The following is a 27484-nucleotide window of genomic DNA, read 5'->3' as shown; positions in this document are numbered from 1 at the left end:
ATGAAGTCGGAAGCTTTGCGCTCGTCACAAGAGACGGGGGAAGAAGATTCCCTTGTTGATAGCCAAAGCACCCTTAGGTCTGTTTCTCAGCGCATATCGGAGGAGGTGGAGGAGGATGAGGAGGAAGAGAAGGAGAATGTTGGCGAGACAGAAGAGGGGACCATTGTTCAGTCCTTCACTGTTCAGCGTGTATGGGCAGAAGAAGAGGAGTTGGAGGAGGAGGAAATGGGCAGTCAGGACAGTGAGGGGAGTGAATTCTTGTGCGTTGGGACTCGCGTTCAAAGAATTTATTCCAGCACCGATTACTGGGTATTCACTCTCCTGGACCCACGGTACAAGCAAAATCTTTCCACTCTCATCCCTGGAGAGGAAAGGAGTGTGAGAATGCATGAATACCAGCAGGCCCTGGTGCACAAGCTGAAACAGTATTTCCCTTCTGACAGCGCTAGCGGCAGAGGGCGTACTTCTGCGGGACAAGTAGCGAGGGAGAGTAGGCGAGCAGGCAGCTTTTCCAGCACTGGCAGGGGTACGCTTTACAAGGCCTTTGCCAGTTTTATGTCACACCAGCAAGACACTGTCACCTGTCCCCAGTCTCGGCAGAGTAGGGCTGATCTTTACAGAAAGATAGTGAGGGAGTACGTAGCTGACCATACCATCGTCCTAAATGATCACACAGCTCCCTACAACTACTGGGTTTCAAAGCTGGACATGTGGCACGAACTGGCGCTGTACGCCTTGGAGGTTCTTGCCTGCCCTGCCGCTAGCGTGTTGTCCGAGCGGGTTTTCAGTGCAGCTGGTGGCATCATTACCGATAAGCGTACACGCCTGTCAACTGACAGCGCTCACAGGCTGACGCTTATCAAGATGAATAAAGCCTGGATTTCTCCGGATTTTCATTCTCCACCAGGTGAAAGAAGCTCAACCTCGTCATTGTCCTCCTTCTCCTCCTCTTTGTACACTAAAGCAGAGGAAACTGGCTATTTTTTTGCCAGGGCCAACTGGCTCTAGCTATAGTACTCTATGTATTTAATTTTTATGGAGGGCCACCTACCCAGTCCTCTGTTTTAAGCAATTTTTGGGAGTGCCACATACAGGCACTCAATCTATTTAATTTTTCTGGAGGACCACCTACCTGCTCCTCTGGTTTGAAAACTGTTTTGGACTGCCACATACAGGCACTATCCAAATTAAATTGTCTCCATAGCAGCCTCCACATGTCGTCTTTTTAGCTGGCTCCACACGTTGTCTCCATTGCTACCTCCACACGTCATCGCCATAACTGCCTCCAAAAGTCGTCCATATAGCTGCCTCCATACATGGTCTCCTTATCAAACAAACTGTGTCAGGCAGAATTTTGGGTTGTTTTCATGGCTTCCACATCAAACTTGTTAACTTTGTCGCCACCCTGCTGTGTAATCCACAAAATATACTGGCAAACTTTTATCATTTACCGATATTATTTCAGCGCTTCTTGCGCATCTGTTTACATTCCCCTCACCCGCCATAACCCAAACTTATAAGAACGCTACTACACTTGATCTTATACAAAAGGTTCTTAGAAGTGCTGTTTGGGGAGTAGCCGAGAGACAGGGGCTTGGATAGGCGAAAGCTCGTCTGGCAGCGGAGCACCAGCTCCATCCCAAGATCCAACTAGCATTGTTTTAACTGCAGCACCTTTAATCTACTACTAGTTCACTGCCTCCATACATCGTCCCCTTATCAAACGAGCTGTGTCAGGCAGAATTTTCAGGTGTTTCACCAGATACATAGTGGAACTCGGCCCATCTGTCGCCACCATGCTGGAGACCTGTAGTTGCAATCATAGCAGCGCAATATGGATGCCCCATTCTGTCGCTCTTAATCATGGAACCATTTCCGTAAAAACAATTAAAAATAGAACCACTATGCTATTCCATTATTCCTAGGTGAAATATTCAAACGACCCGGCCTGCTTTGAAAATTATAATTTTTTCAAAGTAAACACTTCTGGCCCCCAGGCCCATTTTGGGTGAGGAGGAGCCGAGAGACAGGGGCTTGGACAGGTGAAAGCTCGCCTGGCAGTGGACCGCCAGCTCCATCCCAAGATTAAGCAGCCTCAGAAGCATCCATGCATGCTGCCCTTGCTGTTTCCTGTCCATTTTGCCTCCACGATCCTCCACAGCGTCCACCAATGTCTCATTTCAACTCTCTACACCCCAGAAGCCTGGAGCATGAGAGGATATGCAGCACATCATCCCCTTATCAAACGAGCTGTATCAGGCAGAATTTTCAGGTGTTTCACCAGATACGTAATGGATCTCGGTCTATCTGTCGCCGCCATGCTGGCGACCTGAAGTTGCAATCATAGCAGCGCAATATGAATGCCCCATAATGTCGCTCTTAATCATGGAAGTCGTCTCCAAGGCTGCCTCCACATGTCGTCCCCTTATCAAAAGAGCTGTGTCAGGCTCATTTTTCGGGTGTTTCACCAGATACGTTATGGAACTTGGTCACTATGTCGCCACCATGCTGTGTTATCGACTAAATATACCTTCAACTTTTTGTTCACATAGGAAATAATTTCACCTCCTTTGGTGAAACCTGAGTCCATTTAGGGTATGTCGCCATGCCACTCTCTAGCCTGCCGCTGCTGCCGCTGCCTCTGCATGCCGTCCCCTATAGTGTCAGGGTTAATTATTGGAGGTTTTAGATGCTATCTAGCTTCATTCTGTCACTCTGTCATGGCCATGCTGTTGCCCATAATTTTGGCATAATGGTGCATTTAAGCAGCCTCAGAGGCATCCATGCATGCTGCCCCTGCTGTTTCCTGTCCATTTCCGTGGTGTTTCCATCCTTTTCTGAGGTTCCCGGGTGTTTGGCCAAGCTTCCCTGTGCAGAGCCTTGGTCCCCTTGAAAAATGCTCGAGTCTCCCATTGACTTCAATGGGGCTCGTTATTCGAGACGAGCACTCGAGCATCGGGAAAAGTTTGTCTCGAATAACGAGTACCCGAGCATTTTAGTGCTCGCTCATCTCTAGTAATAAAGCGCATGTAGTGAAAGAGTGAAGAATTGTATACTATAAGGGGCAGGCTGTATACTATAGGGGGCTGAATGGCTACATACTGGGGGGGTCTGTGACCAATGCATTTCCCACCCTCGGCTTATACTCGAGTCAATAGGTTTTCCCAGTTTTTGATGGTAAAATTAGGGGTCTCGGCTTATACTCAAGTATATACGGTAGGTAAATTGATTAAGTAATTAAAGAGGGCCGTATATCAAAAAATTAATGGGGGAACCATGTTTTGTGTACTTAATCAGAAGGCACCATGTATAATTAGGGGTATAGTATTATTTATTCGGGGGTTGCAGTATAGGTGCAAAGTGTTCTTTGATACATGCAGGGTGCTCAGAGTTGTTTCACATTGTGGTCAGTTTTGTTATGTATATTATTTATGAGCACAGTGCGATACATTTCTGTTATTCAGGTGACTGCATACATCATGGTGAAAAATGTTTCAGCCATGAGTTATGGCAATTCTGGCCCTAAAGGAGAAGTCATGTTATTTGTGAGGTACTAGATGCCACTTCTGCCTGTGTCAAATCAGTATTGTACTCAATAACTAGTCTCCTAGGGGGAGACAGCTCTTAGCTTATGCACCGTTATATTCATAGTGTCTATAGGGAGTCAGTGTGACTTGTCTATGTGGGGTGAGCCTATGGTCATCAGTTAATATTATGGTTTTCATCATTTTCTTATTTATCTCTTTGATGCTGTACTGTGACATCACTATGTGTGCATTAACCCCCTATACTGTGACACCACTGGTTGAGTTTAACCCCCTGTGCCTAATAAATTAAAAAGGGGGTAGCCTTACTGAGAGCCCTTCATAATGAAATACTAAGGGGGACCCTGTGTGAGGGGTATATATAATATATATGTGGGAGCACAATGTGGTCAGTTGTGGTGTGAGGGGTACATATCATATACAGTACAGACCAAAACTTGAACACACCTTCTCATTCAAAGAGTTTTCTGTATTTTCATGACTATAAAAATTGTAGAGTCACACTGAAGGCATCAAAACTATGAATTAAAACATGTGGAATTATATACTTAACAAAAAGTGTGAAACCACTGAAAATATGTCATATATATTATATATTATATATATATATATATTATATATATATATATATATATTCTTCAAAGTCGTGTAGAGTCCATTCGTTCACCTTTTCTGCTTCGCACAAAGACAGGGTGGTTGGAACCAAAGATCTCAAATCTGGACTCATCAGACCCAAGCACAAATTTCCATAATTGGTTTATTATCCATTCCTTGTGTTTTTAGCCCAAACAAGTCTTTTGTGCTTTTTGCCTGTCTTTAGCAGTGGTTTCCTATCAGCTATTTTACCATGAAGGCCTGCTGCACACAGTCTCATCTTACATATATATATATATATATAGATAGACAGATAGATAGATAGAGAAAAAGCTAGATATGTAAATAGTTAGAGATTATAGGAGACAGATAACTAGAAAGATAGAGGACAGATATATAGACAGAAGACGGATGATAAGCATCTTCTCCCCGACATTCAACCAAGGGGTATTAACTAGAGATGAGCGAGCACTAAAATGCTCGGGTACTCGTTATTCGAGACGAACTTTTCCCGATGCTCGAGTGCTCGTCTCCAATAACGAGCCCCATTGAAGTCAATGGGAGACTCGAGCATTTTTCAAGGGGACCAAGGCTCTGCACAGGGAAGCTTGGCCAAACACCTGGGAACCTCAGAAAAGGATGGAAACACCACGGAAATGGACAGGAAACAGCAGGGGCAGCATGCATGGATGCCTCCGAGGCTGCTTAAATGCACCATTATGCCAAAATTATGGGCAACAGCATGGCCATGACAGAGTGACAGAATGAAGCTAGATAGCATCTAAAACATCCAATAATTGACCCTGACACTATAGGGGACGGCATGCAGAGGCAGAGGCAGCAGCGGCAGGCTAGAGAGTGGCATGGCGACATACCCTAAATGGACTCAGGCTTCAAACCAATGGGTGGCAGAGAGGAACCAAAGGAGGTGAGCAAGAAGCGCTCAAATAATATCAGTACATGATAAAAGTTTGCCAGTATATTTTGTGGATTACACAGCAGGGTGGCGACAAAGTTAACAAGTTTGATGTGGAAGCCATGAAAACAACCCAAAATTCTGCCTGACACAGCTCGTTTGATAAGGGGACCATGTATGGAGGCAGTGAACTAGTAGTAGATTAAAGGTGCTGCAGTTAAAACTATGTTAGTTGGATCTTGGCATGGAGCTGGCGCTCCGCTGCCAGGCCAGCTTTCGCCAATCCAAGCCCCTGTCTCTAGGCTACTCCCCAAACAGCACTTCTAAGAACCTTTTGTATAAGATCAAGTGTAGTAGCGTTCTTATAAGTTTAGGATATGACGGGTGAGGGGAATGTAAACAGATGCGCAAGAAGCGCTGAAATAATATTGGTAAATGATAAAAGTTTGCCAGTATATTTTGTGGATTACACAGCAGGGTGGCGACAAAGTTAACAAGTTTGTTGTGGAAGCCATGAAAACAACCCAAAATTCTGCCTGACACAGCTCGTTTGATAAGGGGACCATGTATGCCTACAGTTCATGCCAGTCGCTGCACTGGCTGCCAGTCTCCTTTCGAATACAGTTTAAAATAATAACCCTCATCCATAAAGCTCTGTATAATGCTGCACCCCCCTACCTCTCCTCTCTTATCTCAGTCTATCGCCCAACCCGTGCTCTTAGATCCGCCAGTGATCTTCGATTAACCTCTACCCTAGTGCGGCCCTCCCACTCGCGTCTCCAAGACTTCTCTAGAGCTGCACCAATTCTATGGAATGCTCTGCCCCGGACTATCAGACTAATACCTAACCTCCAAAGTTTCAAACGTGCTCTTAAAACCCATTTCTTTAGGCAAGCCTATAACACTCATTAACTGCATGAAGTTTTAACTCTTCTACTAACCCGTCCTGTGTCGTCCTCCCATCTGTTATCCAGCAACCAACAGGCACCAGACTTCTCTGCAGTCCCATTCACCCTGGACCTGGTATATAAGATGACGGCTGAGTGGTTCAAGCGACAGCAATTCCATTTATTATATTTTGTTCTATTCCCTAAGAAGAATGGCTTGACCATTAAATATTCTTTTACCTCGTGTTACCCCATCATCTTCATAAACCGTAAGCTCTGGCGAGCAGGGACCTCACTCCTGTTGTTCCATACAAATGTTGTGCTCTGTTACATTACATTTGTATTTGTTTCCTATGATTTGTAAAGCGCTACGGAATATGATGGCGCTATATAAATAAAGATTATTATTATTATTATTATGGAGGCAGTGAACTAGTAGTAGATTAAAGGTGCTGCAGTTAAAACTATGTTAGTTGGATCTTGGGATGGAGCTGGCGCTCCGCTTCCAGGCGAGCTTTCGCCAATCCAAGCCCCTGTCTCTAGGCTACTCCCCAAACAGCACTTCTAAGAACCTTTTGTATAAGATCAAGTGTAGTAGCGTTCTTATAAGTTTGGGATATGGCGGGTGAGGGGAATGTAAACGCGCAAGAAGCGCTGAAATAATATCGGTAAATGATAAAAGTTTGCCAGTATATTTTGTGGATTACACAGCAGGGTGGCGACAAAGTTAACAAGTTTGATGTGGAATGCCCTGTAATAGCTCTTTGGCGTGTGCCTTTTATCGCCTAGGCTCAGCAGTTTGAGCACCGCCTGCTGTCGCTTAGCGACGGCACTGCTGCTGTGCCTAGAGCTACCGACTGATGGCGCCATGCCCACGGATGGTAATTCGGAGGAGGAGGAGGTGGAGGAGGGGTGGGAGGAGGAGGAGGTATAGTAGGCCTTTGAGACCTGGACCGAGGTAGGCCCCGCAATCCTCGGCGTCGGCAGTATATGACCAGCCCCAGGGTCAGACTCGGTCCCAGCCTCCACCAAGTTAACCCAATGTGCCGTCAGCGATATATAGTGGCCCTGCCCGGCAGCACTCGTCCACGTGTCCGTGGTCAGGTGGACCTTGTCAGAAACGGCATTGGTCAGGGCACGGATGATGTTGTCTGACACGTGCTGGTGCAGGGCTGGGACGGCACATCGGGAAAAGTAGTGGCGGCTGGGGACCAAATACCGAGGGGCGGCCGCCGCCATGAGGTTGCGAAAGGCCTCGATCTCTACTAGCCTATAGGGCAGCATCTCCAGGCTAAGCAATCTGGAGATGTGGACATTAAGGGCTTGGGCGTGCGGGTGGGTTGCACTATATTTCCGTTTCCGCTCCAGCGTCTGGGGTATGGAGAGCTGAACGCTGGTGGATGCTTTGGAGGATCGTGGAGGCGACGATGGGGTTTTTGTGCCAGGGTCCTGGGCAGGGGGCTGACTATCAGCTGACACAGGGGAAGGAGCAGTGGTGTGCACGGCCGGAGGTGAACGGGCTTGGTGCCACTGAGTGGGGTGTTTAGCATTCATATGCCTGCGCATACTGGTGGTAGTTAAGCTAGTAGTGGTGGAACCCCTGCTGATCCTGGTTTGGCAAAGGTTGCACACCACAGTCCGTCGGTCATCCGGTGTTTCCTTAAAGAACCTCCAGACTACTGAAAATCTAGCCCTCGCCGCGGGAGCCCTCGCCACGGGAGCTTCACTACGTGACACATTTGGCGCTGATGCACCTGCTCTGGCCCTGCCTCTCCGTCTGGCCCCACCACTGCCTCTTCCAACCTGTTCTGGTCGAGGACTCTCCTCCGTCTCAGAAGCACTGTGTTCACCCGGCCTCTCAACCCAGCTTGGGTCTGTCACCTCATCATCCTCCGATCCCTCAGTCTGCTCCCCCCTCGGACTTCCTGCCCTGACAGCAACTTCACCACTGTCTGACAACCGTGTCTCCTCATCGTCGGACACCTCTTTACACACTTCTTCCACTACGTCAAGAAGGTCATCATCACCTACAGACTGCGACTGGTGGAAAACCTGGGCATCGGAAAATTGCTCAGCAGCAACCGGACAAGTGGTTTGTGACTGTGGGAAGGGTCCAGAAAACAGTTCCTCAGAGTATGCCGGTTCAAATGCCAAATTTTCCTGGGAGGGGGCAGACTGGGGGGGAGGAGGCTGAGGTGGAGGAGCTGGAGGAGTGCCGATTTCGGTGACATGGGTGGACTGCGTGGAAGACTGACTGGTGGACAAATTGCTCGAAGCATTGTCGGCAATCCACGACATCACCTGTTCGCACTGTTCTGGCCTCAACAGTGCTCTACCACGAGTCCCAGTAACTTCAGACATGAACCTAGGGAGTGTAGCTCTGCGGCGTTCCCCTGCTCCCTCATCAGCAGGTGGTGTCTCACCCCGCCCAGGACCACGGCCTCTGACCCCTGCAGTAGTTGGACGCCCACGTCCCCGCCCTCGTCCTCTACCACTAGCCCTCGGGTTAAACATTTTGAAAATGAAAGTTATAACTTTAATTTTTTTTTTAACTTTTTTTTGTGTTTTTTGGTGTTTTTTTTTTGTGTTTTTTAGTTTTTAAAACCAAACGATGCTATCCTATTGCTATGGCTATTTTCTAGCCAAGTATGAAAGCACACTGCTATGCCAGATGAGATGACGCTGAGTTATGAAAAAATAAACGTAAAATAAAAAGAAACTGCCAGACTGTGCCTAATTGAAATCCAACCCCTAATAAATTTTCCCACTTCGGTCTTTGCGATGGATATGTGCGTCACTAAGCGCTAAACACAACGGTCCCAAGTCTCACTACAAATACCTCACAATATGGTAGTAGATGCACTGCAGCAAGGACAGCCACCAGCAGATCAACCAGAAATAAAATATATATAACGCTATTGTAGGCGTAAGTAAGCCGTTTGGATTCTCCTTTGGCTATTTTCTAGCCAAGTATGAAAGCACACTGCTATGCCAGATGAGATGACGCTGAGTCATGAAAAAATAAACGTAAAATAAAAAGGAAATGGCAGATTGTGCCTAATTGAAATCCAACCCCTAATAAATTTTCCCACTTCGGTTTTGCGATGGATATGTGCGTCACTAAGCGCTAAACACAAAGGTCGCAAGTCTCACTACAAATTCCTCACAATTTGGTAGTAGATGCACTGCAGCAAGGACAGCCACCAGCAGATCAACCAGAAATAAAATATATATAAAACGCTATTGTAGGCGTAAGTAAGCCGTTTGGATTCTCCTATGGCTATTTTCTAGCCAAGTATGAAAGCACACTGCTATGCCAGATGAGATGACGCTGAGTTATGAAAAAATAAACGTAAAATAAAAAGTAAATGGCACACTGTGCCTAATTGAAATCAAACCCCTAATAAATTTTCCCACTTTGGTGTTTGAGGTGGATATGTGTGTCACTAAGAGCTAAACACAACGGTAGCAAGTCCCCCTGCAAATTCCTCACAATATGGTACTAGCTGCAAATTAAAAAAAAAAAAAAAGTATAACGTTATTGTAGCCCTAAGAAGGGCTGTTGGGTTCTTGTAGAATCACTCCTGCCTAACACTATTCTAATTGAACAGCCTAACGCTTTCCCTGACCAGCAGCAGCTCTCTCCCTAGCGGCATCCAGACACAGAATGATCCGAGCAGCGCAGGCAGGGGCTAGTCTATTCCAGGGTCACCTGATCTGGCCAGCCAACCACTGCTATCGACGTGTAAGGGTACCACGTCATGCTGGGTGGAGTGCAGAGTCTCCTGGCTTGTGATTGGCTCTGTTTCTGGCCGCCAAAAAGCAAAACGGCGGGAGCTGCCATTTTCTCGAGCGGGCGAAGTATTCGTCCGAGCAACGAGCAGTTTCGAGTACGCTAATGCTCGAACGAGCATCAAGCTCGGACGAGTATGTTCGCTCATCTCTAGTATTAACCCTTTCACGGCCAGACATTTCTGGAAATTTTGTTGTGTTATTGGCCAGAGCAATTTTTACAATTTTGACATTTACAAATAAAACCGAAATTACAGCAAAATTTTCAAAATTTCTCCATTTTGGAGATCAAGCGGCCATTTTAGTATTAGCCGGGGGTCATGCCTGGAGTCATGCTAACCACTGTCCAGCTAATGTCATGATTCAGCCATTTTTGTGTAACCTGCCTGTAAAAGTTTCTCCTTGACACTTGTTATAGAAGATTGTCCTTCGGCCTGTTCTTCTCCTTATCTTGTTTTGATTAGCAAGAAGCTTCTGGAGTCATTCTCAGTAAATTCTGTAGCTGGGATAATATAAACATGTCTATGAACAAGGCCTATTAACCTTTCCGGAGAATGCCCTGGTAAAATTAATTATGGCCAATAGCATTGCAGTAGTCTCTCTTCTGTTCACGCCCCTTTGATGCTGATTTTTTTGTCTTTGATATATGCAGCTGAGGCTAATAAACTGGGGAAGATTTCTACATACACAAAGAGACTGATGTGTCTTGGTTTTGGTTCTTGCCGGGTACCGGGCATCCATGAAAGCGTTAATTTGAAAGTCACCTTTACAACTGAGGTAAGGACTGTTTTGAGTCCTAGATAAAAATCTCTATCACAGCTATTTAGACTGCTCTTCACATTCAGCCTAGGCCCCAGCTTCCAATAGATAGAGATCTGTGTTAAACAACAGAAAAATCCATTCCCAGCTTTGGAGCTCCACGGCGATCACAGCACTGTGAGAGATTTTCCTCAGAATGCACCAAGCAGTCCATTCCAGGAGGGCGTCCTCATATATAAACTGATATAGCCAGAAGAGAGAGTGCTGTACAAGGGCTCTTCTGCTCCACTCAGCACCTGTAATGGTTCAGCCAGCGTGCCATATGCCTAAGGAACATACATCTATCACTGTCCGCCCTGTAATAGGGAACTTACATAAAATTAAGTTCCTAAAATTATTTCCAACTGTGAGCCAAACTGTGTAGGCCCATCCATGGTAGTGTAATATAGGATTGGACTGTACCTATTGCCAGTAGTAACCTGTTATAAAATACCCAACAAGCTATGTCCCCATAGCCAATATTAAAGCTGGCGAACATTATGTGAAAAGGGAATTGTGACCAACACTCTTAACATCTCTCAACACCGCCTATGACACATGTACTATAAGCTCCAGCAAGCCCTTATACCATAACACCAAGTCCACCTCTGGGCACCACATTCACAAGAATAAATCATCATATCATCACTAAAACTGAAATAACAAAATATCTGCTTTTCAGCTAGAAATTTTAAAACATAGCAGTCACGACCTGCAAAATATAGCAATAAAACAGATTAAAAATTAAAAGCACCTATTCTGTCAAAAACTATTTTATGTTATTATCACCATGAAAACAAGAACAACATTTTAATTCTTACACACTTAAAAATTCAAAATAATTGTCTAAAACATGTACAAATCCAGAATACTTATATAAAACAGTAAGATGTGAGGAATTAATACATACCACAGGTATGTATATTCACCAAAATATGCAGCAGAGGGAGCGTTAAATCCACAGGGGGGGCCAAACATTTTTTGCAGAAAATTGCACTGCTCTTCACACAGATCTATCATTGTGCGCTCCCTTACACAATGGTAACCCAAATAATTATATATCCATAAACCAAGCTAATGAGATAGCAAAAGTCATTTTTAGATGTGCACCATTGTATTATCTGCGCATTAACATAACCCTCTGCAGTTCATAAGAATTTCAGTTAGAATGCCATAACTTAGGTATAAATAAAGGAGGATGGTGTGAAACAAAAACTTTATTCCAGAACATGTGGGTGTTTATGGTTTTACATGTAACTTTATTGACACGTTCTAGATTGCAATGTTACTATGTAGCCAGCGCCGGATTATAGGCGGGGCTACACAGGTGACCGCCTCCCCGCATATCCCCCTGCATGGCCGAGCCGTCCGCCTCCCGTTACAAGTTACCGCCTCCCCGTCCGCCCTTCAGATGCATGGCCGAGCCGTCCACACCCCGCAACAGGTTCCTCCCTCCCTGCCCGCCCATCCCGCTGCATGGACAGGCCTCCCCACTCTTGCTCCCTCCTCCCCCACACAAGCGGCTGTCCTCCACTTCTCCCCCTGCCTGAACAAGTGGCCGTCCTCCACTCCCCCCCAAAAAAAAAGCGCCCGTCCGCCGCTCCTCCCCCCTCCCCCAGCGGAACAAGCACCGTCCTCCGCTCCCCCCCCACAAGTGGCCGTCCTCCGCTCCCTCACCCCCGGAACGAGTGACCGTCCTCTGCTACCCCCCTCACTCCCCCGCCCCTGCCTCCGCCCTCCCCGGCCCAACATGAGATCCCCCCTCCCGCCCGAACAAGAACCACCCCCAACACCCGCCTGACTTGATGGCCGGTCACCCTAAAAGGGTAAGTATACATTAAATATGTATTTATCTGTGTGTATACATGATGTATATTCTGTGTATATATGTATATACAGTTTATATACTGTGTGTATATACTGTGTATATGTCTATATATGCATCTACTATGTATATGTGTATACACTGTGTATATGTGTATATATGCATCTACTGTCTATATATGTATATACTGTGTATATATGCATCTACTGTATATATACTGTGTATATATGTATATACTGTGTATATGTGTATATATGCATCTACTGTCTATGTATGTATATACTGTGTATATATGCATCTACTGTCTACATATGTATACACTCACCGGCCACTTTATTAGGTACACCTGTCCAACTGCTCGTTAACACTTAATTTCTAATCAGCCAATCACATGGCGGCAACTCAGTGCATTTAGGCATGTAGACATGGTCACGACAATCTCCTGCAGTTCAAACCGAGCATCAGTATGGGGAAGAAGGGTGATTTGAGGCCTTTGAACGTGGCATGGTTGTTGGTGCCAGAAGGGCTGGTCTGAGTATTTCAGAAACTGCTGATCTACTGGGATTTTCACGCACAACCATCTCTAGGGTTTACAGAGAATGGTCCGAAAAAGAAAAAACATCCAGTGAGCGGCAGTTCTGTGGGCGGAAATACCTTGTTGATGCCAGAGGTCAGAGGAGAATGGGCAGACTGGTTCGAGCTGATAGAAAGGCAACAGTGACTCAAATCTCCACCCGTTACAACCAAGGTAGGCAGAAGAGCATCTCTGAACGCACAGTACGTCGAACTTTGAGGCAGATGGGCTACAGCAGCAGAAGACCACATCGGGTGCCACTCCTTTCAGCTAAGAACAGGAAACTGAGGCTACAATTTGCACAAGCTCATCGAAATTGGACAGTAGAAGATTGGAAAGACGTACCCAATTGAGCATCGTTGCAACGCCACAGCCTACCTGAGTATTGTTGCTGACCATGTCCATCTTTTTATGACCACAATGTGCCCAACATCTGATGGCTACTTTCAGCAGGATAATGCGCCATGTCATAAAGCTGGAATCATCTCAGACTGGTTTCTTGAACATGACTGTCACGAACCCCACTCGCCGGAGTCCACACACGGGGTTTGCGTACGGCAGGAGACCAGGCAAATTAGCCCTAAGCTCCGCCCACTCACACAAAATGGCGTCCTTACGCTAATTCCTACTCTCCTAGCACACGGCAAACCCACTCAGCTTAATTCTCATGTCAGGGAAACCAAACGCATTCGGATCCCAGACACTACACACGCACAGCCCAGGGGGCGCACAACCACACTATGTACCCCCCTACCACTTACGTGCCTATGGAACGCTACTACACAGGGCCACTCAGCACCCCGAAAGTCACCCGTTCCATACAACGGCTGCCACCACTCGTAATTATGGCTTACGAGAAGCCCACACCAGGACCGCACACATACACCGAGATACACACTCTTCTAGATGCAGTACAGTTCACCTGGACCCACACGGTCTATAGCTACTACTAGCACAAAGATATTCACACGGTAACACGGCTTAGCGGTAATTCCCCTCTCCAGAGGTATGGGAACGTATAGAGCACAAGGAAAAACTTATTAAAGGACTATTTAATATGCAAAATAGGCACAATGCTTAATGGTTACAAAAAGGGTAAAATAACAGACATACATAACAGCAAACAGTAAAATAAAAAGGGATAAAATAAAAGAAAAGACAGACCTCTTACTAATTAGATTGGCATAAAGATCCGCGGTGGGGAAAACCGATGAAAATTTTGGAAGTCCTGCCAGCTGAATGCATTCCCCGTGGACAACAAGGATTCAATGCTAGCATGTTACATTTAACTACACAATTGATCCGCCCCCTCGGTCATGTGAGAGGGGTGTGGCTACACCTTAATCAAGATGGAAAATCAGGGACCTTTTCCCAAAATATGTTATAACTTTTCCCAAGAGTCCCCTGACAAGAAGACATGCCCACCACATTTACCAGCATGAATTAACAAATCTAACAGTACCAAACACCATTATTAAATTTTGGCCCAATTGTCTAACAGGCGTTTTCTTGGCTTCCTATCTCTCAAATCCTTTGGGCTTGACACCCCAGGACAATAAGGGGATACTGATCCAGATCCGTTGACCAGAAATTAAAATATTTGCTTTATGACTAAGTTTTCTTTGAAGTATAATTTTTCATGTTCTTAAGGAGTCATTTTAAGACACATGAAGAACCATGAGGCCCTTGGAGACACCAAGTCTACCATTTCACAGGAAACCAATTAACACCTTTAAGGGACAGAGGAAACCAGTTACCAATTCTTTTGATAAGGGGGGGAAAGAGAACAAAGGGAATCACAGAGGGGGGTGGGATCTGTTGCCCTATGGTACATGTCCTTAATTACGTTATCTTACAGGGCAAAGGTGACTCTCTTTCAATCATAAGAAGGGAACTCATAACCCATAATTTATCACAATGACAATGAGTTCACTGTACTCAAATGGCCTCCACAGTCACCAGATCTCAATCCAATAGAGCATCTTTGGGATGTGGTGGAACGGGAGATTCGCATCATGGGTGTGCAGCCGACAAATCTGCGGCAACTGTGTGATGCCATCATGTCAATATGGACCAAAATCTCTGAGGAATGCTTCCAGCACCTTGTTGAATCTATGCCACGAAGAATTGAGGCAGTTCTGAAGGCAAAAGGGGGTCCAACCCGTTACTAGCATGGTGTACCTAATAAAATGGCTGGTGAGTGTATACTGTGTATATATGCATTTACTGTATTTATACATGCATTTTTTTTTCTATAAGCATATATACACTCACCGGCCACTTTATTAGGTACACCATACTAGTGTGATGGCATCACACAGTTGCCGCAGATTTGTCGGCTGCACATCCATGATGCGAATCTCCCGTTCCACCACATCCCAAAGATGCTCTATTGGATTGAGATCTGGTGACTGTGGAGGCCATTTTAGTACAGTGAACTCATTGTCATGTTCAAGAAACCAGTCTGAGATGATTCCAGCTTTATGACATGGCGCATTATCCTGCTGAAAGTAGCCATCAGATGTTTTGTATATTGTGGTCATAAAGGGATGGACATGGTCAGCAACAATACTCAGGTAGGCTGTGGCGTTGCAACGATGCTCAATTTGTACCAAGGGGCCCAAAGAGTACAAAGAAAATATTCCCCACACCATGACACCACCACCACCAGCCTGTTGGTACAAGACAGGATGGATCCATGCTTTCATGTTGTTGACGCCAAATTCTGACCCTACCATCCGAATGTCGCAGCAGAAATCGAGATTCATCAGACCAGGCAACGTTTTTCCAATCTTCTACTGTCCAATTTCGATGAGCTTGTGCAAATTGTAGCCCCAGTTTCCTGTTCTTAGCTGAAAGGAGTGGCACCTGTTGTAGTCTTCTACTGCTGTAGCCCATCTGCCTCAAAGTTCGATGTACTGTGCGATCAGAGATGCTTGTCTGCCTACCTTGGTTGTAACGGTTGGCGATTTGAGTCACTGTTGCCTTTCTATCAGCTCGAACCAGTCTGCCCATTCTCCTCTGGCATCAACAAGGTATTTCCGCCCACAGAACTGCCGCTCACTGGATGTTTTTTCTTTTTCGGACCATTCTCTGTAAACCCTAGCGATGGTTGTGCGTGAAAATCCCAGTAGATCAGCAGTTTCTGAAATACTCAGACCAGCCCTTCTGGCACCAACAACCATGCCACGTTCAAAGGCACTCAAATCACCTTTCTTCCCCATACTGATGCTCGGTTTGAACTGCAGGAGATTGTCGTGACCATGTCTACATGCCTAAATGCACTGAGTTGCCACCATGTGATTGGCTGATTAGAAATTAAGTGCTAACGAGCAGTTGGACAGGTGTACCTAATAAAGTGGCAGGTGAGTGTATGTGCACATTTAAATATATGCATATATATATACACATATGATGTATGTTTATGTTTATATGCGGTGTATGTGGTATGTATGTATATGCTCTGTATACTGAATATATGTGTGTGTATTTCCTGTGTGTGAAAATGCTATATATACTGAATGTGTGTGTATTTGCTGTATGTGTGTATATTCTTTATGTATATGCAGCATGTGTGTATATGGTATTTTTATACTGCATGTATGTGTATATATGGTCAGTGTATACTGTATGTGTGTATATATATATTGTATATAATGTGTATGCCGTATGTGTGATGTATATATACTGTATGTGTGTATATACTTTATGAGTTTGTGTATACTCTGTGTATTAGTGTGTAAATGTATATGGGTACATAAATGTGTGTATACTTGGGTGCAAGCATACGAGTGTAGAACTTTATGTGTATGTGTATATAAAGGTGTGTATAAATGTTGATACTGGGGGTGAGGTGGCTGTGTGTAGCTGTGTTACTGGGGATGTGGCGGCTGTATTGTAGCTGTGTTACTGCGGGGATAGTGGATAGTGAGCAGGAAGACGTGTATGCACGCTGCACACAGTGGGGGCCTCCACCAAATTTTTCCTCCACCAGATTTTGCGCCCAGGGGCCCCCACCAACCTTAATACGGCCCTGTACGTAGCCATATTAAGCGAAGAGAATTGAACGTTCATCATATTACTTAAATCACAAAATAAAGGGTCATCAGAGAGCAATTGTGTGCTTAGATTGTGAACATTAGTTGATATTATCCCTCATCAAAATGTAGTAACATAGTAGTAATATAGGGGCTTATATGCTAAGGGTTCCAGATTGCACTTTTGACGGATTACCCACTGTTTTTGGGATTTGCATGGCTTTGACAGATATTTAATAGGGGTATGCACTGGGATTATTTCGCACACTTCAGGGGGCTATATCTTTGGCTCTGTGGCACCTCGAATCTCCCCTTTTTTTGCTATGTGTCAGGCTTCAGGGGTAGTGGACCCATTGGTGGTAGCCAAGGCGCGGTACAGAGACGTTGAGCAGAATCGTAGTCGGGGACAGGCAGGAGGTCAGGATGGGCAGCACAGGATCAGAGTCAGGGACGTAGCAATAGGTCAAGGCAGGCGGCAGCGGTGCGTTGTCAGGAACGGAACCAGGGCAATGGGAAATCAAAAAAACTGCATGGGGCATGAGACAAGCTTTCTCTAAGCCACAAGGCACAGAGATTCGTGAGGGTGAGCAGGGAGAGGCTTGGTAATAAAGGATTGTGGGAAGGACCAGCAGCAATCAGCGGTGGGCTGGCCTTTTAAGTCTTTGCGACCCGACATGCGCGCCTCAGGAGTCGGGGACGTGCAAATGGCGGCCGGAGCAGGAATGGGGATAAGTAAGTGGCACGAGCGCCGTGCTGGTGAACAGAGGGGCCTGGCGGAGCCTGCGACCCATGTCGTGAGGAAGCACCCATGACATTGTGAAAGAGGAGAGTCTCCTTTTTTATATAAATCTAAATGTGTTTCTAGGTGTCAGGAAAATTGAGTTATTAACTGTTAAAGTGCCGTTGGGAGTTATACATAAAAATCGCACCCTAAATTCTCACTTTAAATGTGAATATTTCCCTTTCTCTGACACTTAGAAACACAATTATAGATTCATATGAAAGAAGAGATTTTTTTCAGGGGCCCTGGGGCAAATGCCCAGTTTGCTGCCCCCCCGTCTAAAGCAGGCCACGTCTGTAAGTCATTGAAATACACTGCAGTCTCTGTGAAGAACAGGTGTCTACTATACTATATGTTCACTATATGGTGGTAAATACTGGTCTGTGTGTATAGATTTTCATTTGGTATTGTAGCATTATTCAGTCATTATGTAATGGTCATGGTATAGTGGTATTTGGGCCTTGAACAGAGATATCATTAGTGATATTGTTCTTTGCATGATGGTGTTTGTAAAATAACAATATGGTGGTAAGCGGGCTGAGCCCTCTTCATACCCCCCGGGTGTTTGCTTTACAATTAAGCAAACACTCGTCGCTAACACCCGTGAGCCAGCGGTGCGTGGGCGCTGCCATCTTGGCTACAATCGTTGCTCCGCATGACATCATCGGGGAGCAGCAATCTGTTGCCATGGCAGCATTGGGTCACACAAAGATCCAAGGCTATCATGTTTTAGGCTATCTATTACAATGTTCGATTTGCACATTATTATAGATGATGTGCAAAATCCCCATATACTGCCATACTGTAGAATGGCAGTATATGGTAGGATCAATCAGACAACCTAGGGTTAAATTATCCGATCCAGTCTGAAAAATAGTAAAAAAAAAAAAACTAAAAAACTTCAAATCACCCTCATTTCCCCAGAAGTCATATAAATATAAATAAAGAGTAAAAATCATAAACACATTAGGTATCGCCGTGTCCTAAAATGCCAGATATATCAAAATATAATTACTTTTTTTCACTGCGTTTAACCCCGCAACAGAGAATAGTGCCCAAAGTCGCAAATGGCACTTTTTTGCCATTTTGAAAAATATTTAAAAATTAAATAAAAGTGATCAAAAGGTTGCACAATCCTAAAAATAGAAGCATTGAAAACATAATCAAAAGTTTCAAAAAATGACACCACCCACAGCTCTGTACACTAAAAAAAAGGGTTATTATCTGTATGAAAAAGTTATTAACACTAGAACACGGTACAGGTTTTAATATTTGTAAATGTATGAAAATACAAGCAAAAATGGATTAACCAAAATAAAGAAATGTATCTTATAGTCCACTGTAATTTAAAGAGTATCTACCAGCATGGCAGTGATCAAATAAAACTTATAATCTTTATTTCACTTAGTTAAAAAATCACCCTTCCATCGGTGATAAAACACAAAAGACAGCACAGGTAATGAATAAACATATGGATACCTATAGAAGAAAGGTACCCTACCAACGTAAGAGGTAAATAGAGGACCAGCAGGACACTATTTGGCAGCCTAGTACACTCCTGATAGCAAAGATATGATAGTCTTACCAGTTCAGACGCCGTGTATCATGCATTGGTGCATCAGGTTATACTCTGTGTTACCTCATATGTAAAGATGACCGGGAGTCCTGGGATTCATCCAGAGGCGTCCCTGCATGCGGTTGGAGTTAGAGGAACACCTATTCCTGTCCCTAATCCTAGTGTGTATGAACTCCCGCCCTTACAAGGGCAGTACCAAGTTTTCTTGGATTTCTGGCAGAAATGCTAACAAAAGAATTATAATGTTAGGACTCCTATAGTGATCAGATGTCCCTAGGGTGTAGTATATGTGTCTCCAGGTGTAGGATAACCCTCCAGGTGTCCCATGCGGAGACCTGGTAACTGATCCCTGGCTGGTCTAGTGGGGATAAATTTCCCTATGGAGCGTAGGAATATAAGTAGGAGTAGTAGGAACAAGTTGGGGATCCAGCACTCTGTACCATACGTGGAGACGGTTGGTAGGTGAATCAAACTTCTTTTATTGAAAATGTAAAATTCATGCAGACACACGTAGCTGTACAATGATCAACGCGTTTCGGCAGATGCTGCCTTAGTCATGATCTAATATGTGCAAATGAACACTGGACTTTTAAAACACCCGCTCCGTGACGTCATGGGTCATGTGATCGAAAAATAGGAGGGACAATAGACATGTCTAGACCTGGTAGGGTACCTTTCTTGTATAGGTGTCCATATGTTTATTCATTACCTGTTCTGTCTTTTGTGTTTTATCACCGATGGAAGGGTGATTTTTTAACTAAGTGAAATAAAGATTATAAATGTATGAAAACATTATTAAACCTATACAAATTTGTTATCCCCATGATCGTACTGACCCAATGAATGGATAAGACCTGTCATTTGGGGCGCACAGTGAAAGACGTAAAATCCAAGCCCACAAGAAATGTCGGTAATGCGTTTTTTCATGATTTTCACTGCATTCAGATTTTTTTTCTCGCTTCCCAGTATATGGCATAGAATATTAAATACCATCACTATTCACCACTACAAGATTTTTGAAGGATCTGTCACCCTCAAAAACAGTTAATGGTTAACCTGTTGTTTACTGAAGAAGAAACCTGAGATGAGAGAAAAGTATGTCTGTCTCTCTCATCCTAAAGATTAGGTCCGACGATAATGCACTGTGCCGCGATTCACTAAGATCGTGTGCCCAATATCCTATGTATCTTTTCCCCGCTCAGGTCGGACAGAGATCATCATCTTTTAAGTGGTGCATGTAAATGCTTGGGCTGGCAACACAATTTGAAAGTTAAATCCCGCTCTCAGTCCGAATCAGTTGGATCATCCAATAGCACGTCCCCCAATTTGTGCTGCATGCAAGCCAGTGCAGCTGCACTAAAAAAAGATTTCGTGCAGCGAAATTCCAGCGCAGGCGCCTGTTGAATGCCTGTCCAAGCCATGCAATTCCCGAAAAAGGCAAATAATCGACAAAAGCGAGCAGCGCGACCCTTAGTAAATGAGCCCCAGTATTCTGAGGGTGAACAGCAGAGTCTCCTGCCATATTGGCTGCTAGCTATACCCCCCACCCATCCAACTCTTTTGATGTAGCTTTTGTGGTTGGGGACCATATTATGCAGGCCATCCTGCTAAGGTGATTAATGGCTGACATCTGTCCCTAAACTGATTCTAAGTGTAATTGTAAGAGAAAGGAGGACTTCGACCAATAAATTATGGAATATTTTGTACTATTACCACAATAAGTAAAAGTGATAAAACAATAAAAACCTAAGAGCCCTTATTTAAATCAAAAATCTGTCATATAAGGGACAGAGGAGGGGAGTCTTAACTCTGTAATTGAGGGCTTAGGCATCTAAACTGCCATTGGGGTCCACCATTAGTAGATTGGTACAACATCAGATGTAGTGTTGGCCTGGACGGTGTTTGTCTGAACCCAAAATCAGTGTGAGACATTTGGGCACAATTACTAAGAGTTTTGTGCCAGTTTTCTGTCGGAATTTGCATGTTCTTTCTAGTGTAAACTGCTTGCCCAGTGCAGTCAGACCGTGCTCCAGATTTAACATGCAAATTCTGTTGCACGCCCTATGTTAAAGTTGGTGAACTCTGTTTCGCCAGTGCAGGGAAGCGCCATATTCATAATTTCTGGCGCACGTTCTTAATTAATCTGTCACACCGAGCATTCTACACAGGCAGAGCACTTTTAGTGCAATTTCCTACATTCTTAGTGAATGTGTCCCATTAATTTTAGGGTCACTTGAGCTTGTGTAATGTTGAAATCTAGTACGCAGACTCCAGTCTGCCTAAGGGGAGTAGTAAAGTAATCTGCAGTAATCTAATTGTAGCTAGCTCCGTAGTCATCACTGAAGTAAGACAGTGGAATATTCTGTATTTATGAATGGGGCAGAACCCCAGGATGGGAAGAGTGAAAAGAAGTAAATAAATTTTAAGGTGACATCAGCTGAAGCACCTCAGACTAATTTGCATAATTTCCCCATATCTTTTTTGTCAAAATCATGCCATTCTGGATTACAATAAAACTCGTTCCTCGCAGAAGAATTCCTAGGAGGACTAGTCTACTATCAGTCAATCTGATGGTTAATGCCCTTTAATAATAATAAACTTTAACCAGCACTGTGTGAAAAAAATGGAGGCTACAGAAGACAAAGTGAGCAATTATTTGTTAATTATGACTAGTATGAAGTTTTGTATCCCAAAGTTGTACAATTCAATATTACAAAATTGCTTCTAAACATGCACAAATTCTTGAAAATTTAAACCAATGAATACATAAGCCAAATACATTTACATTAGTAAACATATTGGCCCATATTTACTAAAAACAGTGCAAGTGGTGTAGTGGGCAGTGTTTGCCAGATTCAGGACTTCTGGCGCACATTCTTCATGAATCTGCCGTTCCCAGCACTGCTCCGACATAGTGTACCAACTTTTTTGCTGCACCTTTGCATGGGGCGTGCAACACAATTCTGACTGGTCCGACTGAGCACCAGAACACACATTTCAGTGCAGAAATTTGTGTCGGATGAAGAATAGTGCAGGTGCCACACAAAAGGCCAGCAGGTGCCACAAATTTGGCACAAATACTTCTTAAATACATGTGCAAACAGTTTGCACTCAAAAGAATGTGCAACGTCTGCCAGAAATCGTGCAAGGACCTTAGCAAATGAGGGCCATTGACTTTTATCAAAGTTGTTAGATAACAGTAATTTAACAAGATCATAAATTTACAACTTGATAACTTGAAAATTGTGAGGTACAGCTTCCAGTAACTCCATTACCTTCATTGTACCAGAAATGTTGAATATTCTGGAATAATAATTGTAAATAGGCATTTTTAAATTGTCAAATGTTTTTCTGCTAGACATGTAAGAATCAAAAAACATTGCAGATTACTTACAATAAATATATATTTATATATATATATATATATATATGCTTACTTTTCTTTTATAAAGAATGGTGAGTTCCCATCTTCATAGTGCCACATGACTTCCACAGCTGCAATGAAATATGTTCGTAATTGTCCATCAGAAGAACTGCGAGGGTCTTTATCTGCGAGTTCCCCATACATATCAATGTCCTCCATATCAGAATTGCTATAATCGTCGTCATAAAAGTCTACCTGAGCACCTGCACTTCCTGTCATGATATGTTCAGAATTGTTCTGAAATTGCTTGCCTGGATGATCACTTTCTAGCATTTTAATGCTATGTATGCTATTATGAAATTCCTCATCTCTTTTTATTCCTGTATTTTTTTTGTCAGTGTTACTGCGAATTGCTCTAACTGGACTGGAGTTCCAAGAATTTTGCATATTCCATGTATTTTCCAACCGTTCAGCAGATTTCTTTATATCTGACATTTTCCGTGATCCAAAAGGATTCATTTTGTAAGAGATTTCGCCAGAATATTGATACAGTGGAGAATCTTGATGGAATTCCTTCAAATCATCATTATTGTAATCATAGTATTCATCTTGAAAATTCTCACAATGTGAAACACTCAATGTCGCTCTCATGCCTAAATCAGCCAGTGATGATTTAGAGGTCACATGCCAATACCCTGCATTGAGAAATGATAAACAATTGGCAAAGTATGTAAATTGACTTATTACAACTCTGTAAAAACAACTGTAATTAAGGTACAGTGCCTCACTGGCTGCTCAATTTAGGTGATATGGGGAGGACTTGTATCGGCAGGCATTGCTAGTCAAGGTGGTAAAATTCTGGTGAAAGATATTTTAATGGGGACACTGTATAATGTATATTCAGATGGCTGGTATTACATTGTGGGTGGGTGAGGGGGGGCAAGTGGCTATATGCCAGCCTCTTGCTCCCCCACTCCCTAACATAATGTAATTCCAGCCATTTCGATCTCCACCCACCCCCGCCCCCCACCATTGAAAAAAGAAGTATGTAGATAGAATGAGTGGCAAAAAGAGATTGCCACTCATTGCAGAAACAAAGTGTAGACAGAGAGACGACAAAGAGGGATATGCAAACTCAAAGCGGTCCACGAATTCCTCTGGCTTACTGCGCATGCGCGGCAAAGTATTGCTAAGCAGTGAGCAAGTTCGCATATGCTTCTTTGCTTAACAATGCTTTGCAGGACGCTGTGCATACGCAGTAAGCTGGAGGAGTTCCCAGGATACTTTGACGCTCACTGCGCATGACAACCACAAACGGCTAAAGCGCACACATGGGAGCTCGGCCAAGGGGCTGAATGATGGTGGGGAGGGAGGCGAGTACTGGATGACGTGCAGAGAAGCCGCTGGACTTGAGCTGAGGTAATATTCCCAACTTAATTTGCTGGGTTCTCTGTCTATATGCCAGGCAGAGAATAAAACTTGATTTTGTACTTTTGTGAGCATTAATGGTTTTGGTTGAAAAAGGGGTGCCCTTAGGCTATAAGGGCTCTATGAGAACCTAAAATTACATTTACAATAGTGACAAGTTCCCTTTAAAAAAAATCTACCATTAAAATGAATTATGATAAACAGGGGCACTTACTCATACATCCATACTGTGGCAATTTTCTTATTATCAATGGAGTAATTTTCTTGTTATCCATGGAGTCCTTCCATCTAAAAGCAACTTTTGCTAATGAGACAGAAAGGATGGGTGGGCGTTACCAGAGCTCCGCTGTGCTCTGTTGTCAAAGGCTGTTAAACAGTGTTTAAGTACTTCTCCCTCCCACTGTGTGAGATAACAGAGGGCAAAGAGAGCAAGGGGAGGATTGGACACTGTAAAAGCCTGTGAAGCTGCAGCACAGAGGAGCTATGATAACACCCCAAGGAGCCCTTCTAGCTCATTAGCATTATTTTAAAAGTTCATTTTAGAAGGGGGATGTGATGAATAACAAATATAAGATTACCACAGTCACTGGGGCACATTTACTTACCAGGCTGACTGAGTTCATCCGAAGTGCATTGTCCGACGTCAATGCACTGTGTCGCGATTCACAAAGATCGTGCGCCCGATATCCTGCATGTTTCGATTCCCTGCTCAGGTCCGTCGGAGTTCACCATCTTCTTCCCGGTGTATATAAGTACATTGGTTGCGACACAATTTTAATATTAAATCCCGCGCTCGGTCCGAATCAGTCGGATCACCCGACGGCCCGCCCCACAATTTCTTCGCCAAAATCCGATCGCGTGTGACACAATCTCCTAGGAAATCCTTGTCCCGGCGGCGGAGGTCCCAAAAAACATGAACAGTTCAACAGAAATGCGATCCGCAGACCCATAGTAAATAAGCCCCATTGTGTCTGGTGTAAGTATCCACGTTTTATCATGCTTCATTTTGGTAGATTCCCTTTAAAGCATAAATCATGCTTCTGATTTACATTGACCATGAAATTGAATAAATTACTCTGACTTACCTGTTTTCTCCAAGACCATAATAATGGTTTTCCCATTCATAGGAAAAAGCGTCAGAGTTTCTTCAAAACTTGAGTCAACAAAGAATGTATTGCCTCCAAAGTAAATTGACAGTAGTTCTGTGTCCTGGACAAGATTCAAAACATGCCATACACTGACCTCATTCTGGCAAACAGTAAGGTGGAGAGAGCTCACTAAGCCATTTATAGCTAGGGAGAAAAAAATGATATGGCATGTGTAGTGTACAAAAAAACTCCATTATTAATTACTTTTTATCATACATATGTTTAATAAAATATGTTTTGAGAATAACAAAGATCACATACCAGCATTTCTCAAATACTGTGACCCAAAAAACAGAATATGTTGTTAAATTTGTATTTTACAGATGAAAGAACTATTGTCAGTACATTGTGATTTAGTTAAATTATTCATATGGTACATCTTTAAATTATGATATAATATTATTGCAGACAAAGGCAATATGGCCTCCACCAATTAGCTCATGGTGGTAAAAATAATTAATTCTGCTTGTCACAATAAATCTGCTTATCAACGTCTTATCTCAACCATTCTCCTGCCTACCTAAAAATAAGCCCTGCATTTTCTTCAGCCTTTTGAGCTAAAAGCCCTACTCCAAAAATAAGCCCTAGTTACAGGAAAACCAACTTCTTACAATCGTGTTACACATCTTAAAGGGGTATTCCGGAAATATGAACGTCTGATAGAAAAAGCCATAATGCTATAAATAAATGAATGTAACAAAACTTAGTCACAAAATGGAGCTTAAATAGCTTGATTTTATGATTCACAAAATTTTATGGCCTCTCTAAAGTTATCACCAAGATGGCTGCCACCGGAAACTACAAGTCCCAAGATCCTGGGAAAAAAGGAGGAAAAAGTCCAAAAACACCACAGTTTGAATATCAAGCAAAAGTTTTCTCGCCGCATCAACGTTTTTCAAACTGGATTCTTAAATGTCCCTACAAATAATATTCAAATACCTCTTTCCTTATGTTACACAGCATACAGGTGGGGGTAAGTATTCCTTAGTTGTTTGTCCATTCGTCTTCCCAGGACTATGTTCTTCTATCCCGCAATCATGAACGGAGCTCTCAAGCACTGACCAATTCCGGGTCTGCAGGTGCACAGGTCCGGTCTTCTGACTGGAACTTCTTGCCTTCTTGCTTTTCGTTCTGTTGCACTCTTTGGTAGGGCTTACACCGCTCCCATAGAAGATAAGAAGACGCAATGGTGCAGCGAGTTTTTAAAATGTGCTGCCCCAGTGTCTCCGTGCTGCCCCTGCCCCGATGTCTCCGTGCTGCCCCGGTGTCTCCGTGCTGCCCCTGCCCCGATGTCTCCGTGCTGCCCCTGCCCCGATGTCTCCGTGCTGCCCCTGCCCCGATGTCTCCGTGCTGCCCAAGTGTCTCCGTGCTGCCCTGGTGTCTCCGTGCTGCCCCGATGTCTCCGTGCTGCCCCAGTGTCTCCGTGCTGCCCCTGCCCCCTTGCTGTCCCAGTGTCTCCGTGCTGCCCCAGTGTCTCCGTTCTGCTCCTGCGCCGATGTCTCCGTGATGCCCGATGTGTCCGTGGTACCTCAGTGTCTCCGTGCTGCCCCAGTGTCTCCGTTCTGCACGATGTCTCCGTGCTGCTGCTCCCCGGTGTCTCTGTGCTGCTGTTCCCCCGATGTCTCCGTGCTGCTGTTCCCCCGATGTCTCCGTGCTGCGCCCCGTGTTCTTCAATGTGTTCTTCACACATATATATTGTTCTTCACATAGTATTTTGTTCGCACAGTTCCGCGCGTATCTCCCGACAAGTAAGCAGATGTGCCGAACATCTATAATCTATTCTTCACTGTGTTCTTCACTGTGTTCTTCACTGTGTTTTTCACTTAAATAATCTTGTGTTCACTGTTTTTATGCTATTCTTCACTGTGTTTTTTTTAATTAAATGCTCGATCTCGAGCAGGGGAAATACTCGTCCGAGCCGTTTCTAGTACCTTAATACTCGAACGAGCGTGAAGCTCGGACGAGTATACTCGCTCATCTCTAGTTATATTGTATTTTTCATTAGCATCTGCTGTGTGACTAGGCAGTTTCCAATTAGGAGGGGCTGGAAAGGAGCAGTCCCCCCCCCCCACCCTTGGGAAACATGTGACCTTTTCAAATATATGAATAACTCCCCACACTCGGGATTGGCTGTAGAGGAGCAGGGGGAGTCGCTAAGCCCAGTGATGGGTGTTTTCATATATTTGAAAAGGTCACACGGAGAAGCTGTTTCCCAAGGG

The 27484-nt window shown here is 44.1% G+C and overlaps 1 protein-coding gene across 5 annotated transcripts in view; it reads right to left on the bottom strand.

The window, feature by feature from the left end:
• LOC140077099 (coagulation factor VIII-like) overlaps positions 1 to 27484 on the bottom strand; it is an 810463-nt gene that overhangs the window by 468979 nt on the left and 314000 nt on the right. For all 5 annotated transcript variants that reach the window (XR_011849697.1, XM_072123989.1, XM_072123990.1 and 2 more), the window contains exons 13-14: positions 25203 to 25409; positions 22763 to 23384 (exon numbers count right to left, since the gene is read on the bottom strand). Coding sequence is in view for 4 of the 5 variants with exons in the window: in XM_072123989.1 (XP_071980090.1) it covers positions 22763 to 23384; positions 25203 to 25409 (829 nt within the window). In the remaining variant the exon portion in view is untranslated. The remainder of the gene's footprint in view (positions 1 to 22762; positions 23385 to 25202; positions 25410 to 27484) is intronic.

Source organism: Engystomops pustulosus, chromosome 9 (assembly GCF_040894005.1).
Source record: "Engystomops pustulosus chromosome 9, aEngPut4.maternal, whole genome shotgun sequence".
NCBI classification, from domain to species: domain Eukaryota; kingdom Metazoa; phylum Chordata; class Amphibia; order Anura; family Leptodactylidae; genus Engystomops; species Engystomops pustulosus.
This window is presented reverse-complemented; position numbering and strand designations above follow the sequence as displayed.